The 16,720-nt window shown below is 39.0% G+C and overlaps 1 protein-coding gene across 1 annotated transcript in view; it reads right to left on the bottom strand.

Moving 5' to 3' along the window:
• Positions 1–16,720, bottom strand: part of ST8SIA6 (ST8 alpha-N-acetyl-neuraminide alpha-2,8-sialyltransferase 6) — a 45,214-nt gene that overhangs the window by 13,891 nt on the left and 14,603 nt on the right. The window contains exons 4-7 of the mRNA XM_058814136.1: positions 16,330–16,416; positions 4,731–4,875; positions 2,372–2,484; positions 1,135–1,227 (exon numbers count right to left, since the gene is read on the bottom strand). Of these exons, the coding sequence (XP_058670119.1) occupies positions 1,135–1,227; positions 2,372–2,484; positions 4,731–4,875; positions 16,330–16,416 (438 nt within the window). The remainder of the gene's footprint in view (positions 1–1,134; positions 1,228–2,371; positions 2,485–4,730; positions 4,876–16,329; positions 16,417–16,720) is intronic.

Below are 16,720 nucleotides of genomic sequence, written 5' to 3'. Positions count from 1 at the left end.
AATCCTCCCACAGGCTTATCTCCCATTTTCTTCAGTGTAACTCCTATTAACTCTACTGTGACTTGATTTGGCTAAAAAATGAGTGCAGCTGTGGCAGAACACTTTGATTAAGCCCAGAAAAATTGTGGATCAGGTCAGAAGTCACCAACGATGCTGAGTCACTGGACAATTTCCATTCCTCATATCCCTGTGCAGCCCCACTAACATCTATGAGCTAAATCTAGCTTTGGAGAAGCAATAACTTATCTTGATTGAAGTCAAAAAAGGTTTTGGTAAGCATTACCATAGTTAGTACTCATTGCAAAAAATTAACTTCTATCCCCAAATCAAAGAAAAATGCCTGTTATTAATTTCTATGTACTCAATGTACTTTTTCCTTCTTCCTTTCAAGGAATAAAAAAAAAGCTTTGCCTTATGTTGTCTTTTTGACAATACAGTTATGACAGACAATAAAATACAGTGAGATTAGCAAGCAGTAAATAACATGGCACAGCAGTCCTTTCATAGATAAGCTGCAGTTCCAGCCTGCTGAAGATGTCAGATTAGTCAGGCTGGCCTTATTAGATTTTATTTTCATCAAGAAGGTGAAAAAAACCCCCACCTCTGCTGAGAAAAAAGTGTGTGAGCAAGCAGCTTTCATATGGATTGAAATAATGGATTAGAGAAGCTGGGCCTCCATTCAGGAAACAGCCTTCATCAGAACAGCCTCCAAGCCCATTACCTAGGAACACATGCTCACAGTGCTGCTGATAGAGTCAGACACACATTTCCAGCCTGTCCTGATTTATGATTACAATTCCTTTCTAAATGCTTGGGGTCATGAGGGTCATGGAGGAAAAAGAAGAGGCTTGGGCTTACAATCACCAATTTTACCCTGCCATAAATTGCTGACTAGTATCAGCCAAGGTATCTTGCTAATCTGGGTATTGCTGACTCCTTTATGCTACAAAAAAGGCCAGGTTTAGAAGATTTCCATTTAGACTAGCACATATTTCACATGGAAACTAAGGCTTAATGAAATAATCTACATGCACTGCTCTCAATGCTGGTATCCCAATGGATTTCCATGAAAATCTAAATCATATCAAACAATTATAGACCATTGCACAGAAACAGATTTGCAGTAGTACTCACTTCTGAGCTATGATACTTGGATTAACAGTCACAAGGTTTGTTTTATTGCCAACATCTCTGCTAATGTTTCCTGTGGTTGGAGGGAGGTTACACCTGAAATTGAGAAACATTTGCTTAAAGAGATGTGCACCAGAAATGATTTACAGTTACTATTTGCAAATTCCTCTCTTGTGCAATGACACTTTCACGTCAGCTCCTAGGGATGTCTAAGCACTTTACAAATATTAAATAAGGCTTACAGCACTTCTAGTAAAGATATTTAATCTACTGTGCAGATGGTTAAAATAGGGCACAGAGAGCTCATTTTCATAAATCGTATCACAAACCAGGAGCACAGTCAAAATCTCAGGACTCTCTGAATGCCCTGTGTTGGCTGCTAGGAAATATTGCCCCTGTTGCCTAAACAATGCTGAAAGTCTTCTACTGTGTCTTCTAACAACAGCATAACTTGCCCTATCACAGAAACAGTGATTTCTATAAAATGTAAAGAAAGCATTTTCTTAAATTCAGTCCCTTACTAAGCTTAGCATCTTAGTACAGAGACTTCCCATTTTTATTAAAACACTTATCTAACTGGAAAGACATTTTCTTTTTTTAGTTTTTCAAATTTTAGGAAAAAATAAGAAAAGGAAATTAAATCCAGCATGCTGTGTGACTGGATATCACTGAGAAAAGAAACCTTCCCTCTGCTGCTCTGTTTCTTTGCATGAACTACAAACTGTGAATCACATACTGAGAGAGTGGGCAAAATTACACTCTGAGTGTGCCTGGTTTTCTCCCAGTCTGTCCAGGGAGATTAAAAACACTACTTAAATAAATGCTTAATTTTTTAAATGAGTAACAGATGAAACAAATATTGGGGCAATTAGGTAGCTACGTGGGTGAGCCAAACAATGTCTAAGTAAACACTTTGTTAAACCAGAGATACACATATGACATTTAATACCAATCTCCTAAAGGATGTTAAATAACCAGAAATGCCAGGTTCTCAGATAATCACATTTCACATCACTGCAAGGTGACTTAGCAGTCACAAATTATACATGTATCATCCAGCATGCTCTTTAATTAGAAAGCAGCATTCTGAAAACTATAAAGCAGAAGTATCCTTAAAGAGGCAGAAATAACGAATTGTCAAGATTCTTCCTCATTGCTACAAACTGGCACTGGCACACTTCCAATCCTGTCAAGTTTTTAGAATGGGGGACACAGTTCAGGAAAATGAAGCAGCTCTTACCTGAACACAAAGTCAGAACTATCGATTTCAGCTCCACAGCTGGAATTTTTCAGAATGCCTCCATTTCCAACCACAGCACAGTTCTTGAAGGGATAGACTGAAAGAGGAGAGGACTGCAAACAAATAAAAAGATGCAGCCAATTCTTTATAAGTGTTTTGATTGTTTCTTTGTGTCTATTTGCTCTTGCAGGTTTAAACTGGTAAATCCCAGTAGAAGCATTCACCATTTAGCACACAGGATTGCCAGACCTGGACAGCCAAGAGCCAAAAGTAGGCACCAATAGACAGAGAACTGTTACTTCTGCTATCAGAACTTTGAGAGAATAACACTGGATTGTTAAAACTGGGTACCTTTTAAATACACTTAACACTAAAAATACCTAGTAGTGGATTGCAACCTTGACAAACTAAGGAACTAATTTACACTGAAGATAGTTTAAAGTTACCCATTTTCCTTTGCACTGTAACAGACTGGAGGTTGTCATATAGTAATTTACTTTCTCAGGTAATAGAAGGTAACTTTGTAAATTCTCCTCACTTTTGTCACACCACAGTTACATTTGAAGCAGAATAATGAATTTAGGGAAATCTGAAGATGCTGTAAAGGATAATGATGTGTCCTGGCTTAACTCTTTGTGAATGTGAGGGCACACAGAAGAGGTTACTGTTCCTGGCTGTTCACCCTCTCTGCTCCTCCTCTTGTTACAGCTTGCTGTCTTGCAGTGGGGAAGCTGAGTGGGAGCTAAGTGCATCCACTTGAGAACCAGCACAGTTCACAACCTAGAAAATTAATGCAAATTGTTGGCTATTTAAGCTGACGTTAATATAGCTGGCTGTTATCCCAGTCTCAGAAACTTTTCATACATCTTATTCAACATCTTCTGCTGTGGGAGCACTGACATTTACCAGAGGCAAACAGCTGGGATATTTTGAGTACAGAAATTAAACCCAGTTGTAAAAGTGAGTCAAAACTTGCTTATGGAAAGCATTATCCTCCTCTCTTCTCTCATCAGCTTGCCCAAAGAGAAGCAAGAAGGGACACTGTTATGAACAAGGCAAAAAGTGTGGGGAAGTGGCAAATATCATATTTGCCTGGCAATATATTACACAAAAACATTGAAATATTTTGTTCAACTCTGAAAGGATAGTAGGAGAACACAAAGGCCAGGAAATTCTGGCTACCTTAGCATGTATATGTGCACATAAAGCATACTACTTTTTCATTTCTCCAGCTTAATTTTGGAATTACAATTGCAATCCCCTATTGCAATGAAGTTAGTAAAGACTGATTGAGAGCAGTGTTAGGAAGAACTAGACCCATGGTAGCTGGGATCTCACAAATTGAGAATGCCAGAGATGGGCAAGAGGGCTCCTATATGCTCTTAGCTTCAAGAAACCAAATAAAAACTCTTTGTCTAGTCTCAAGATATTGTATGTCTACTGTAATCTTGAGGTACAAAATGTGATTCCTTTTCTCAACCTTAGCTTCTTGCTGCAAACACCCTCCCCTAGCAGGTAACAAAGCTAGTGAAAGGGCTGGAAGGAATGTCCTATGAAAAGTCACTGAGGGCTTTGGACTTGTGTAGTTTGGAGAAAAGAACAGGTAATATCATTGCTCTCTGAGGGAGAGGAAGGTGCTGATCTCTTCTCCATTATATCCAGACAGGACACATCAGAATGGTTCCAAGCTGCACCACGGGAAGTTTAGACTGTATGTTAAGAAGCATTTCTTTACCAAGAGGAAGGTAAGTTGCTGGAACAGGCTTCCTATAGAGGTGGCTGATGTGCCAGGTGTCAGTGTTTAAAAGGCATTCAGACCATGTCCTTAATAACTTGCTTTAACTTGGTCAGCCCTGAATTCAACAGGCAGTTGGACTATGTGATTATTGAGGGTCCCTTCCAACTGAAATTTCTGTGTTCTACTCTATTATGTTCTATGCTATTCTGTATCAGATTTACCACCAAAATATCTTTCATAACTTACATGCCCACTGGAAGCCTGCAATGGAAATGGCATGGGCATATGAGGAATATGAAACCTTCTTCCAGATTGAAGTGCCATTAAAAACAGGAATGATAAAAGCAAGGCAAACATTTTCAGAGTATTTGCTCCTGAACTGGCTGCCAAGCCAGTGTTCTATAGCAACTCGACCTCCAACCTATGATCTATGATACCTGTAAATACCTCTACCACTGCAGTGGAAGGGAAAAAAAACAACAAAACAACACTTTGCAAGGCAAATAAAGAAGTGCATACAGGGGCTAATGGGTCTCTTCCAGAGGAATTACAGTCTCTCAATTACTAACCCAAAATACATATACTGTGATTATAATAACATGAAAAATATACAGTTCTTACCACAGGCAGCATCTTAAAAATGTCCGGTGTAATGAGAATAGTCTTTTTACTGTCCACTTCATAACTCATGTTACTTCCCAGTGGGCTGTTGTTTTGAGAAGCAATAAAATTGTGAACTGCATCACAGCAGGAAGCTAATTCTGACCTGCAAAAAGCACAAACAAACAAAACCTGCTCAAAGAGAGGCAAATAAGTAGAAAGGCAGTGCTAGAGAACCAGATCAATGAACACCAGTTTGAATTAACTAGCAGCAAAAGGCTTCTATGATGTCCTTTCCTTTGACTTGCTTTGTTATACAAGTCCATTTTCATAGCAAATGTTCAGAATCTAACCAGAACTGATAACTTTTTTATCTCCTGGTCTCCTTTTCCCACTGAGAAAAAGTTGTAATCAATCTCCTCAATATTATTAATTGCTAAGATTAATATAGAAACACTGAGAGACTTCAGTCCCCAAAGAATTAAAAATGTGATTTTCACCAATATTGAACAAGTGGTTGTAATAAACTAGAAGGCTGAAGAAGGAACAAAAAAAGGGGGATAAAAGAGATCAAGATGGAAGGTACTGGCAGTGGTACTTAGTGAACATCTAAATGATTGCAAGCCAATTAATCAATAATTAATTTCTGCAACTGTTCATTACAATTTTCCTGTGCACAGTACCACAGGCATTAAATAATTTACATCACAACTGGCACATAAAGAAGACAGATGTGCTAGACAGATAGCCTAGCTGCTCCCCAAAACACCTAGCAGAAGTCCTTAAATAAATTAAAATGGAAGGGATTCACCCAAACCTTTGTGGGAGTGAAGACTATTACTCATCTTACAATTCCTGTTACCTCCAAACTTATAAAAATATTATGTGTGCAAACATTCTACATTATTAGCAGTGAAATGAAATTATCTTAAAATCCCCATCAGACCTTTGAAATCAGACCCAAAACACTATAATTTATTTTGCTATAGGCAACCACATCCTCTCTGCTGCTGTGGGATCTGATTTTCAGTCTGTAAGGCTGAAATATTCATGGCCAGACATTATGTATCAATTGCTAGGACACAGCTTTCTCATTAGGTGAGATACTAAGAGAACTACTAACAATTAAGAGAAAACAGTCTTAGAATTCCCCAGAATTTTGAAAATAGCACACTGAAGGTTAATTGAGAAGAAAAAAATTTACCATTACAGCCAAATAGAAAAGTTTAATTTCATACTGTTTCAATGTGTAAAGTAGAACAAATAGTTGAAACTAGTTAAATATTAGAAGCTAAATTCTGCCTGAAAGTGAGCTGACTTTAATGGGGTAAGACAAAGCTAAGAGAAGTTGTTGTATTTCACTTTATCAACAGTGTAGACAGAGAAAATACAACAATAACAAAAATAGCATAAAATACTAATTATTATTATAAAATGTTAATAATAATAATTTAATGTTTCTGATGTAACTGAAGCATAGTCCAGCACATGGAAAAACCTAAAGAGAGAGAGAGAGGGAAGGAGGGAGGGGAAGGAAGGAAGGAAGGAAGGAAGGAAGGAAGGAAGGAAGGAAGGAAGGAAGGAAGGAAGGAAGGAAGGAAGGAAGGAAGGAAGGAAGGAAGGAAGGAAGGAAGGAAGGAAGGAAGGAAGGAAGGAAGGAAGGAAGGAAGGAAGGAAGGAAGGAAGGAAGGAAGGAAGGAAGGAAGGAAGGAAGGAAGGAAGGAAGGAAGGAAGGAAGGAAGGAAGGAAGGAAGGAAGGAAGGAAGGAAGGAAGGAAGGAAGGAAGGAAGGAAGGAAGGAAGGAAGGAAGGAAGGAAGGAAGGAAGGAAGGAAGGAAGGAAGGAAGGAAGGAAGGAAGGAAGGAAGGAAGGAAGGAAGGAAGGAAGGACTAGTTCAGTTGTTATATGACTTACTGGTATATATTAACACATTTTGCATACTGAGTTCTCCAACTCCTCCAAGGCAAGGTTCCCAGGCGTGTGAGGAACACTGGGAAAGACTGAGTGCTGGGATAGCACAGATCTGAAACACCCACACTAAGAGAGTAACCAGGAAATGACACTCCTGAGAGAGGAACCAGTAGGGTTCAGATTTCCTTAAGCTGCATTTGACTCCACTCCCCAAACATGGTGATTCCCACTACCCTGCTCAAAACCTTAAGGGGCAGGGCTAAGGAGAACCACAAGGTCCAAGGCTGTGGATGGAACTGCGACTGTGCTCGGTGGTCAGGAGACACCCAATGGTGAGAACAGTTCTCTGTGTGTATCTAGTACTTTAAATATATGGAAAGTGAAAAGGGTGCAGTAAGGCAGTAGAGTCAAATGATGTGTCTGGGAACACTGGATGTTACAGAACCAGTGACTTTTGACTGGAGCATACTTGCTTTTCTTTCTTGTCACTTTTTGCTATAATCAGCACAGTCTAGTCTTAATAAACACTGTGGCAGTAAGAGGATTCAGATCTCACTGTCAGGTCCTGAGGGCACTACCCAGCCTCACTACTGCCCAGCACCCTGGAGCTGTCCCCATCCTGCCTAAAGTCCAAGACCCTATTTCAGTCTTCCAGAGCCATCAGTCACTGCCCCAGCAACACCACAGCAGGGCCAGTCTCCAGTTGTGTCCATCCTTTTTTCCAGGATGCCTGGGCTATGGCTGCCCTATTCCTGGCTAGGGGTGGGACGAGCCCAGGTACCAGTTTCTGCTCTCTGGCCAGGTTACTGTGTTGGGATCCCACACCCTGTCCCTCAGGAAGCAGCTGTCCTTCACTGCTCCCTGGCACTCACATGGAAATGAGGAATCACATAACCCTTCATGTTGATTTCCTTGTTTATTTTCTTGAAGCTAAATGAAGTAGGCCTAAACATTATCTGTGTCAACCACTGGACATTCAGAGGAGAAGGAATAATGCCAGAATATTCCTGCCAAATTTAGTAAAAGAGCTCTTTTGTGTGATGCCTACCAAACCCTGAAAAGCAAGCTGATAACAGATCCCATTCATTAATAGAGATGACATGTTTTTGCTTTTTATTACTCATTCCACAAGAACAAGTGCTTCAATAAAAGCAGAAACAGTGTGGAAGAAAAACAGGTATCAGAATTAATAAGAAAGTAATAGTTTAAATTAAAATTATGGATTCACTGAGAAAATAAAACAGAGCCCAGCTAGTCCAGAAACACAGTAAGAACAAGAGAATACATACTGAATAATGACAAATATCCATGCTAAAAATTTGGTGGTAACAATAGAAACATTTTCCTTAGATCAAATCATGACACAGAATCCCACTGTGCCCAAGCATCCCTGCACAGAGCTCCAGTGGGAATGCACGTAACTGCAGACAGCAACACCCATGGCAGTGAGTTCAGCAATCTGCTCACACAGGACTTTGTACAAGCTCTGACACGTGGTAATCTACAACTGACAGCAAATGATGAGGAAGGGGTAGAGACCGGGCAGTTCAAGCGATCTCTTACTGCAATTTCATCAGAGTATTAATGTCATTCATATGTGGTCTGTCAGGAGCTGAGGACTCACTGAAGAGCATTTGCTTCCTAAGATTAACACACATATCCTACAAGGCTGTGTGTGAGGTGTTGCAAAGCCAAGACAACATTTTAACTCGTGTATCGTGCCACCTGGGGAGAGGGAAACTTAAGATGGTGGGACAAGAAACAAGGCTCAAATTAAAGCAGCACCAAACAGAAGTCACTTTTTTTTTTTTTTTGGACTAGGAAGTGATACACATTGTCTGTTCTGACTGGGAGAAAACCCTGAGATATGGAAGCAGCTCTTGGAAGATAGGATGCTGCTATACAGGCTGAGCATCCATCTCAGAGCTTTCAGAACATCAATGTAGCTTACAGTAAGAAGGTGTAAGTTCAGCTTTTATCAGAGACTGTGGGCTTGCCCTAGAACAAAGGGTGCTTATGATCCAATCATGCATGACAAGTGCAGACTGAAGGTGATGCTTGAGTCAAAGTACCCAAGTTTTGTAGGGCACTAGTTTTGGAAAATATCTCCTCTGCAGCAGAGGTTATTGCTGACAGTTTCTTATTTGGAGAAGCCTTTTCCTCCAACAGTTCTCCTGCAAGGATTTGGAGCTGAGTGATATCTAAGAGTTATTTTTAAATCCTGAGGCATAACTCCAAACACAGATATTTCTTATGCCAAGATAAGCAGAAAGGGATTTGACTGCATTATCTAGAACAGTCACTTGTAATAAGTGAGGAACAAAATCAGAACCTGATAAAAGACTACACCATTTTGCCAGGTAATACATATCTCATAAGACCCAGTAAGTACAGTCATAACCTTAGTCAATAACCTAAGTGGAGGGGTGTGCTGCATTTGTCTGGGAAGTTCTGATCACATTAGACAACATAGAGTCAAATATAGTTGCACAGAAGAATGTTTTTCGTTGCTCACCATACACTTTCACTGAATTTTTTCCTTTGTGGCCAAAGGATGCAGGACCCAAGTTTGCATTGTTTCTCAGCTGGTACAGAGTTTTGAGCCTATGGCATCCAAATAATTTCTTCAGGTTCGTGGCCACTAACACCTTACAAAAATCATGGTTTCTTGAAGAAAGTTACCAAAATCGTATGGCTTGTGAGATGAGCCAAATAATGTTATTTTCCAGCTGTTATGCAGTTTTTCCATGCTGAACTGTTGGCAGTAACAGAGGGCTGTTGCCTTGGTTACACGTTTCCAAACTTTTCTGCATAACAAACACTTCATATGGATGGTCCACTGTATTTAGTGGAATACACATGCTCTAAATATGCTGATAGAGTTTCTTTGCAGCTCCTGCAGTTGCTCTGTAGCCAAGATAGCAGCAAAATCTTGGTTCTGTTCTAGTATGAATATATGCATTTTAGCTGATTCAGGCCTTCTGAACAAGCTGCACATGCCTGCTGACAAGTCACAGTGTGCACACATCCTTAAGATAGTGCAAACATCTCAACATCTCCAACAACTCAGGGTGGACCAATCACAAGGGCTAAAACAATCAATGGTCGGTCCAGGCTTAGCAGATTCTCTCAGCTGGTTCAAAAGCCAGCACTGCCTTTACTCTGAGTGATACTGGAAGAATCTATAATGAGTGTGAAATCTGTCTTTATGTAAAAAGCTTCTGCAGAGTTTAAAAACTTCCATTCCACCAAGCTTTTTCCATTGAAAATGCTTCAGTATGACACCAATGCAAGTGGAGCTGTGGCCTGAGGGCATTTGTCACTGCTGAGAACAGCGTGGAATATTTCACTGTTGTTATGCACTGGACTAAACTGGGGTGGGAGGAGGAGAAAAATGGATGGAGAGAAATGCTGCCAAAGTATCAAAATATTGTTAAAATAAAAGATGCTCAACTGTCCTTTAAGGCTATGGTGGGAAAGGTGAGGAAAACAATTTTAATTTGCTCTAAAGAAAGCTTAAGTTCAGTATTAGGAAAGAAAGACTAAAAGAAATTGCCTAGGCAAGGTGCAAAATTTCAACAACTGGAATATTTTAATAGTGATGAGGACAAACTTTTTCCAGTAATGATGTAAATCTATTTGATTTTAAGTCATCATTTACAAACATCTATAAAGTGAACGTTTGTTTGCAAAAACAGTATCATATCAGCCCTGTTATAAAGCACCCACACATTACTGACACCAGTAATGCTTACACAGATGTACCTCCTTCTGGATTTTCAGTTACCCTAGACACAAAAAATAAAAATCACATAAAAGAGAACCAAACACAAATTAAAGTTAGCAAATATTTAAAGCAGTAACTCCTGTGACCTAAGTGGACATCACAGCACAGCTCACAAGATCATTTGAACAAAGAGCAAAGCATTCAAGCAACACAAGTCCATGGATTACTAAAAATCAGAAAAAGTTTTGTTAATTTTGTTTTAATACTTTACCTAGCTTGGACCTTTGTAATCATTAGTTCATGTGAGTTATTATGCTGTACATGTCAAGACATCAAAGACTTTAAGGTTTCATCCTGCAGAGACTGTTGTGGCAGTAGAAGAAGCCACAAAAAATTCCACTGTGTAACAGCAAAATTTCAAGGGCACAACTACAAACAGGAAGACTACTTTTTATCTATGTCCATTGCTGTAATATTTTATAATGAGGAAGCAATTATCTTACTGTACTGCACTGGGGGCTCTAGACAATGACACAGGTTTCTCCAGGCTCTTATCAATCCATGTCAATGTGTCAACCAAAGTACAATGAGGCATATTATGACATATTCCAAAATTAAGAAAAAAGTGATTAAATCTGGTATCTGAAGCAGAACATTTTTGAAGGGGAATGATACACTGACAGCCCTTGAATTGCCTACAAATGAAGTAATATCATAAATGTCTAAGACAAAGAAAGCCAAAAGGGTTGAATCTGAAATCAAGGCTGAATATGTAAAAAATGTAATAAAATTTTCAAACCAAAGACTATTTAAAGAGTCTGCCATGAAGACATAATTAGCTCAGACTAATCCAAAATTAGATTCTACTTATAGGAATCCTCCATCCTTTAGAAAAGTATATAAAAGTCTGTAGACCAATTAAAAGATCCAAGCCTTGCTTCAAACTGTCACTAATTACTATCTCTCCACCCATCTTCTTCTCTCCTGAAATAGGAGATATTCAAAATGTCTTTGAATATATACTCATTATTTTACATATCATCTATTAAATCTGTGCAGCAAATGTACTCTTCATCTCTCTGCAGTCTGAGTTCTGTGAGCTTTCTTGTAAACTGGAAGATATCAGAGATTACACTAAAAATATTGATCTGTTTAGTGTTAGAAAAGCTATTGATTATGTGGTGGAGTGAGCTTATATAAGCATAAATTGACCTTGCAGTGTGTTTTATTTGTGTTTCAGCTGGGGTTCACTGCAGTTCACAGATGTGATAAGCAATACTGTTAGATGGGTTACAGTGTAGTTTGCAACAAAACTAATCTCTTCAAGAAGTGGTATTCTATAATCTGCAGGAATGTTTAACACACTTTTGAGAAGAGATATTAAAGTGGGAAAAGGGTAATAGAGGTCAAGTGGAATAAAAAGGAAGATGGAAAATAACAGGACAAGGAAAATGGTGGATCTTTTATCTCTTCTTTTCAAGAAGCCATGTTCTTTTTTTAAAGTAGTAATGTTCCTTTAAAAATGAAAAAAAATTAAAATATTTTGGTTGGGGGCAGCATTCTGCCAGCTAGACTGCAGTGTAACATCAGGAATTTTAAAGCTGTGTTTTACACCTGGGAATATCCTTCTCTCTTCATTATGAGATGCAAATCAGGTTTGTCTGGAATGGTCTTTGCATGGGGAGAGGACCCAGTACCCACAGCTCACACTTTCAGGGTGATGTCACTCCTGAAGTGCTATTGCACTGTTTGATAGGCTTCAAGCTCAGACAGCCCAGAAATACAATGCTCAGAGGCTTCTCTGAAACACAGCATGTGCTCAGCCTTTCTCCCCTCATTTTGAAGCCTGTTTTAAATATTTTGTAGCTTTCTGCAAAAGCTGCAGTCGCAACTATTTTGAAAACCTGCAGATTATTGGATACTATTGGTGTATGCCCCAAATGAGAGCAAATTAAGCTTGTAAGTCTGTAAAGCAGACAGATGTGGAGGTGTAAAAAACAATTACAGCTTGCACTTAGCTGGGCTCCGTAATGTGTTGCAGTAATGAAGTATTTCTTTAAAGCGGAAAACCTTTGAAGAATACTGATATAATAATTAATATTCAGGTTACCTAGGGAACTTGAGACTCTGCTGACTGTAGCTAGAAGATCCTTTGCAGAAAAAGCTACCCAGCACAGTTTTTTTGTTCCCTAGACCTTTAAGGATAATGCTTCCAGGCAGCTGTGAGATTATTTCCCCCACTTTTCCAAGTTTCTACCAAGTTTCTCCCTTACAGACAAGAAATCCTACCACTTGTTCTGTCTAAAAAAAGTTAGAGCTGATGTATCTGAAAAGGGAGGAAGAATTCAGGTGGGCTTGTAAAAAAGGCATAATGAGGAGATGCTAGATGACTGAAGAGCCATAAAGAACAAAATAAATTTTTAAAAGGTCAAGAGAAGATTAATTTTATAAGGGAAAAGTCAGAATAAAAGAATAGTTTTCTATATGTCCCTAGAAATAAATGTTGGAGAAGACTCCAAAAATCACTGTTAGTAGGATGCTACTTGCACCACTCTTTTAACAATGACTGACAAATACTACTGTTGGGGCACAATAAATCTGAACTAGATTTCAAGAGCAATGAACCAAGTGCTTGCACTTGCTCCTCTGAGGGCAGCCTATGTCTGACAATGCTGATGTCATCACTATTGACACCAAAATAAGTGAAATGCCAGAAGATTGGTTCCCTGACAAAGTCTGGAAAAAAATCAACCACAAAAGAGTGACTGTAAATATGGGAGGTATTAAAGAGAACATCATGGCTTGTACTTGCTTCCTTATTCTTCTAGATTTTGAGAAATGCATGTGTAAACATCACGTAGCCATCAAGAACCAGTGAGCGCTGCCAGAGAGCAACCTAGCCAAGAGCATGTGAGCCAGCACAGCAGAGCAGCTTCAGAGGGAGCCACTTGGGAAAGGGCAGCCCTCTGACAACAATGGACGCATTTTGCACAGCTGCATGACAAAGCTGAGCCAGGTAGTAGAGTGTCAGCCAGGACTCTGCTCTCCAATAGTGAATTGGCAAAAAAACTGTAGTTTATATTAGACATGGCCATCAGCTGTAACCCTTCTGCCAAATAAAAAGACAAGTATTTCTTTCCTCAACTGCACTTCTAATTTATATTCTTTTATTTGGCCTGGATCTGCTGGGAGAGCAGCTTATGATGTGAATGGATGTGTACTCCTTGGCACACAGTGTTGCCTTCTAGGAACACAGGAGTTACTGGCTTAGATCACATATTCCTTCACTCCACTAGCAGCACAGTGGAAGCCAGCAGTAAAAGCTGCAAAGGAAAACACAGGAAAGCTTCTCTGAAAAACTAACTACCCAGGAGAAGCTTTCCTTGAACCTTATTAATTAGAGGTTAGTGTATGCCCTGAAGCATAAGACATTAAATCCCTTATAAATATGCATGCCTGCTCTTCAGAACTTCAGGAAAATAGAGAGATGTCAAAAAATTGACACCGCGCCTAAGAAGCATCTAAGCGTTCACTGCATTTAACAGATGGACAAACAGGAAAAGAAGTCAAGCAGCTTCTCTGCAGTCTTGTGAGCAGGCAGACTTCTGGTGGCACTGCCAGGTGAATAATGTGACACAGCTTCAAGTTTCTCCTGCTGAAGGTGGCTGGTTGTAGTACCCAATTTCTGCTGCACAGCCCCTCAGAGATTAATTTCCTCTTCTGCAAATGGGTGTGTTTATCTACTACTTAATGAGATTTTCAGACTGTAAAATATTTGTATTACACAGCTATTACTGACACAAGGATAAGTCAAAAAAAGAAAGAGATCTACTGCCCAGCAAATATTAATTCATTTATTTCACTACAACTCTAGAACTTTTTCACCCCCATAGTTCCATTAATGTATCATTTTTCAGCTGAAGTGCCCTTCAAAGCTAGTTGGAGGCTTAAGTCTGATAAATAAGCCTGGAAGTTCTGTAAGCATGGAGATTTAGCCAGCAAATTTTAAATAAAATCTGGTTTGCTTTTTAACATCTTTTTATTTTAAAGACTCCATTGACCACCTGCTAAGAGCCTTGAAAATCTCCAGCATGGTCATGTATTAAGGACAACTGTAAAATTTTAATATACTATTTCCAAAAAACAATAGAGAAGACTGAGAATGAAAAAAGAAAGGAAAGACTTATGCAAAAGCACCCATCTTTTGTAAAATAATAATTCATGATGCCATGAATTATTATACACCAAAGCACCAGTCCTTAGTCATGGAAATCTTTGATGTCATCAAATCAGATGAAATGTCAGAAACAGAATACATAGTACTGTCATTAGAATTGCAGCATGGGTTATGTACATATGAACCAGCTAATACTCCAGCTAGTTTGGATGTTAAAAACCAAGAAAACCGTAACAGCACAGCCCTTGAATGTTGATTCAGTAACAAGTTTGTCCAGCCTGTGCTGAACCATGGATTTTAAAAGATGGTTTTCTGCTTGGTATATGAGCTAAATTAAAGTTAATAAGATCACCTCAATGTACATAGAGTCCACACTTTTTGGTGGCTTAGTGCATCCAACAGTTTTTTCTTTTGAATTTTTCCAGTTTGATCATTGGTTGCATAACCTACCTTGACTACTTAGGACCCAGACTCCTTGCTGGAAACCAAAGACAGCATGAGGAATAGCAAGCATCCTGTATTTAAACTCCAGTCTTACATGATGTTTTGGATGCTTGATTCCCATAGGCCTAGAAGATGTAGAAGGTGGCCCAGTGGAGGGGAGATTGTATAAGCAATAAATGAAGAAGTCAGGCTGGACAAAGGAGTGGCTACAGTGCCACTGATCCAAACACCCAGTACAGCAGAAGCAGTAGCAAATAGCTGGTATGTGGTGGCTGGTCCATTTGGAAGGAAGAGAAGTTTAAAAAAAAATAGATTGGAAAACAAAAAGTTCAAATGTAGCAGGGTGAAGAGCAGGTGAGAGCAGCTTCATCTCCCATCAACTCTGTGCAAGACACTTGCCTGTTCTGAGATGGAATGGGCTGCTTTACAGCTCCTTGTCATGCTGATAGCTCTGTGCACAGCTGAGGCCTGCCTGAGTCAACACAGTGTCTTTAACTCTGTGTATACTCCTACCTCAGCTTTGGGAAACACCATTAGTCAGCTGTGATACACAGCAAACACGGCAATTTATGGTGCACAAAACCCTTCACCCTGTCCCCCAGCACCCCAAAACTGCTTCTTCCAAAGGGATCATGCTGAGCATGTGGATATTAGGCTCTCAATGCTAGTTAACTCCAAAGAGTTGGAAGATAAGTCCATTTATTTGTTTTTAACAATCATGACAGAATCTTTAATTATGATCTATGTAAAAATGTAAAACGAGAGCTTTTTTCCCTGGAGAAAACAGGGATGGCACAGTGAAGCTGTTCTTTAAAACCAGCATGATTTCCAAATGAGAGTTTAGTCTTTTCAGAGCCCACCATCCCTACTGAGCATGTCCTTCTGTGCCATCCCAAAGAAGGACAGACGGAATCACGTGCTGTCATGCTCAGGGGCCATGACATGCAGTGACAAACCTAATGAGTGCCTTGGGCACTTCTGCAACACAGGTAATAGTCTTGGGGTAAGGAACACACTGCTTCATTATAGCCTTTTATCAGAGTGCCAGTTCAAATGGACAAAATAACATTATCAGTACTTTAACACTGTAGGCTTTATGTCAGAAATATTTCAATTCATTCTACTTAAGTTAGTTTACCACTCATTATTGTGAATATAAATGAAAGTACTTATGTAGTTATTTTATTCTACTCAGTTTGAATAGTTAAATTCCACCAAACAAGAAGAGCCCAGCATCAAAAAGTTGATAGAAATTACTACAAGCAATACAAAATTATCTGTTTAAAAGGGAATATTTAAATTTACGGCGTGTTAGAAAAATCTAGGGTAAACAGTTTTTCTTAATGAGACAATGAAAATTACCTGAATTTTGTAGATTCTTCTGGTTTCCTTACCCAGGTGCAGTTCTGCAGTTTTGTGACTATGTGAAGATAATAATCTTCTGAGTATCTAAAAAAGGAAACAACATCAAACACTAGAATATATATGTATGTATATTTAGAAACAGTCTCTAAAAACATTCAAAGGATGCATTTATTAATAATAATGTGTATGGTGCATATATAATAGATTGCTTTTAGAACTCCATGACCTATTTTATTTTTGTAATTTGTAACAGCACTATCCTCATTTAACTACCATGGCCTATTAAACATCTCTTCTTACTACTGGTGTCCTAATGAACTTCAGAAAGTTTCAAAAGTGCCTTTGTTTCAAACTCACATAACTAACCATAAATATTTTGAAACTATTA

This window comes from Ammospiza caudacuta, chromosome 1 (assembly GCF_027887145.1).
Source record: "Ammospiza caudacuta isolate bAmmCau1 chromosome 1, bAmmCau1.pri, whole genome shotgun sequence".
Taxonomy (NCBI): domain Eukaryota; kingdom Metazoa; phylum Chordata; class Aves; order Passeriformes; family Passerellidae; genus Ammospiza; species Ammospiza caudacuta.
This window is presented reverse-complemented; position numbering and strand designations above follow the sequence as displayed.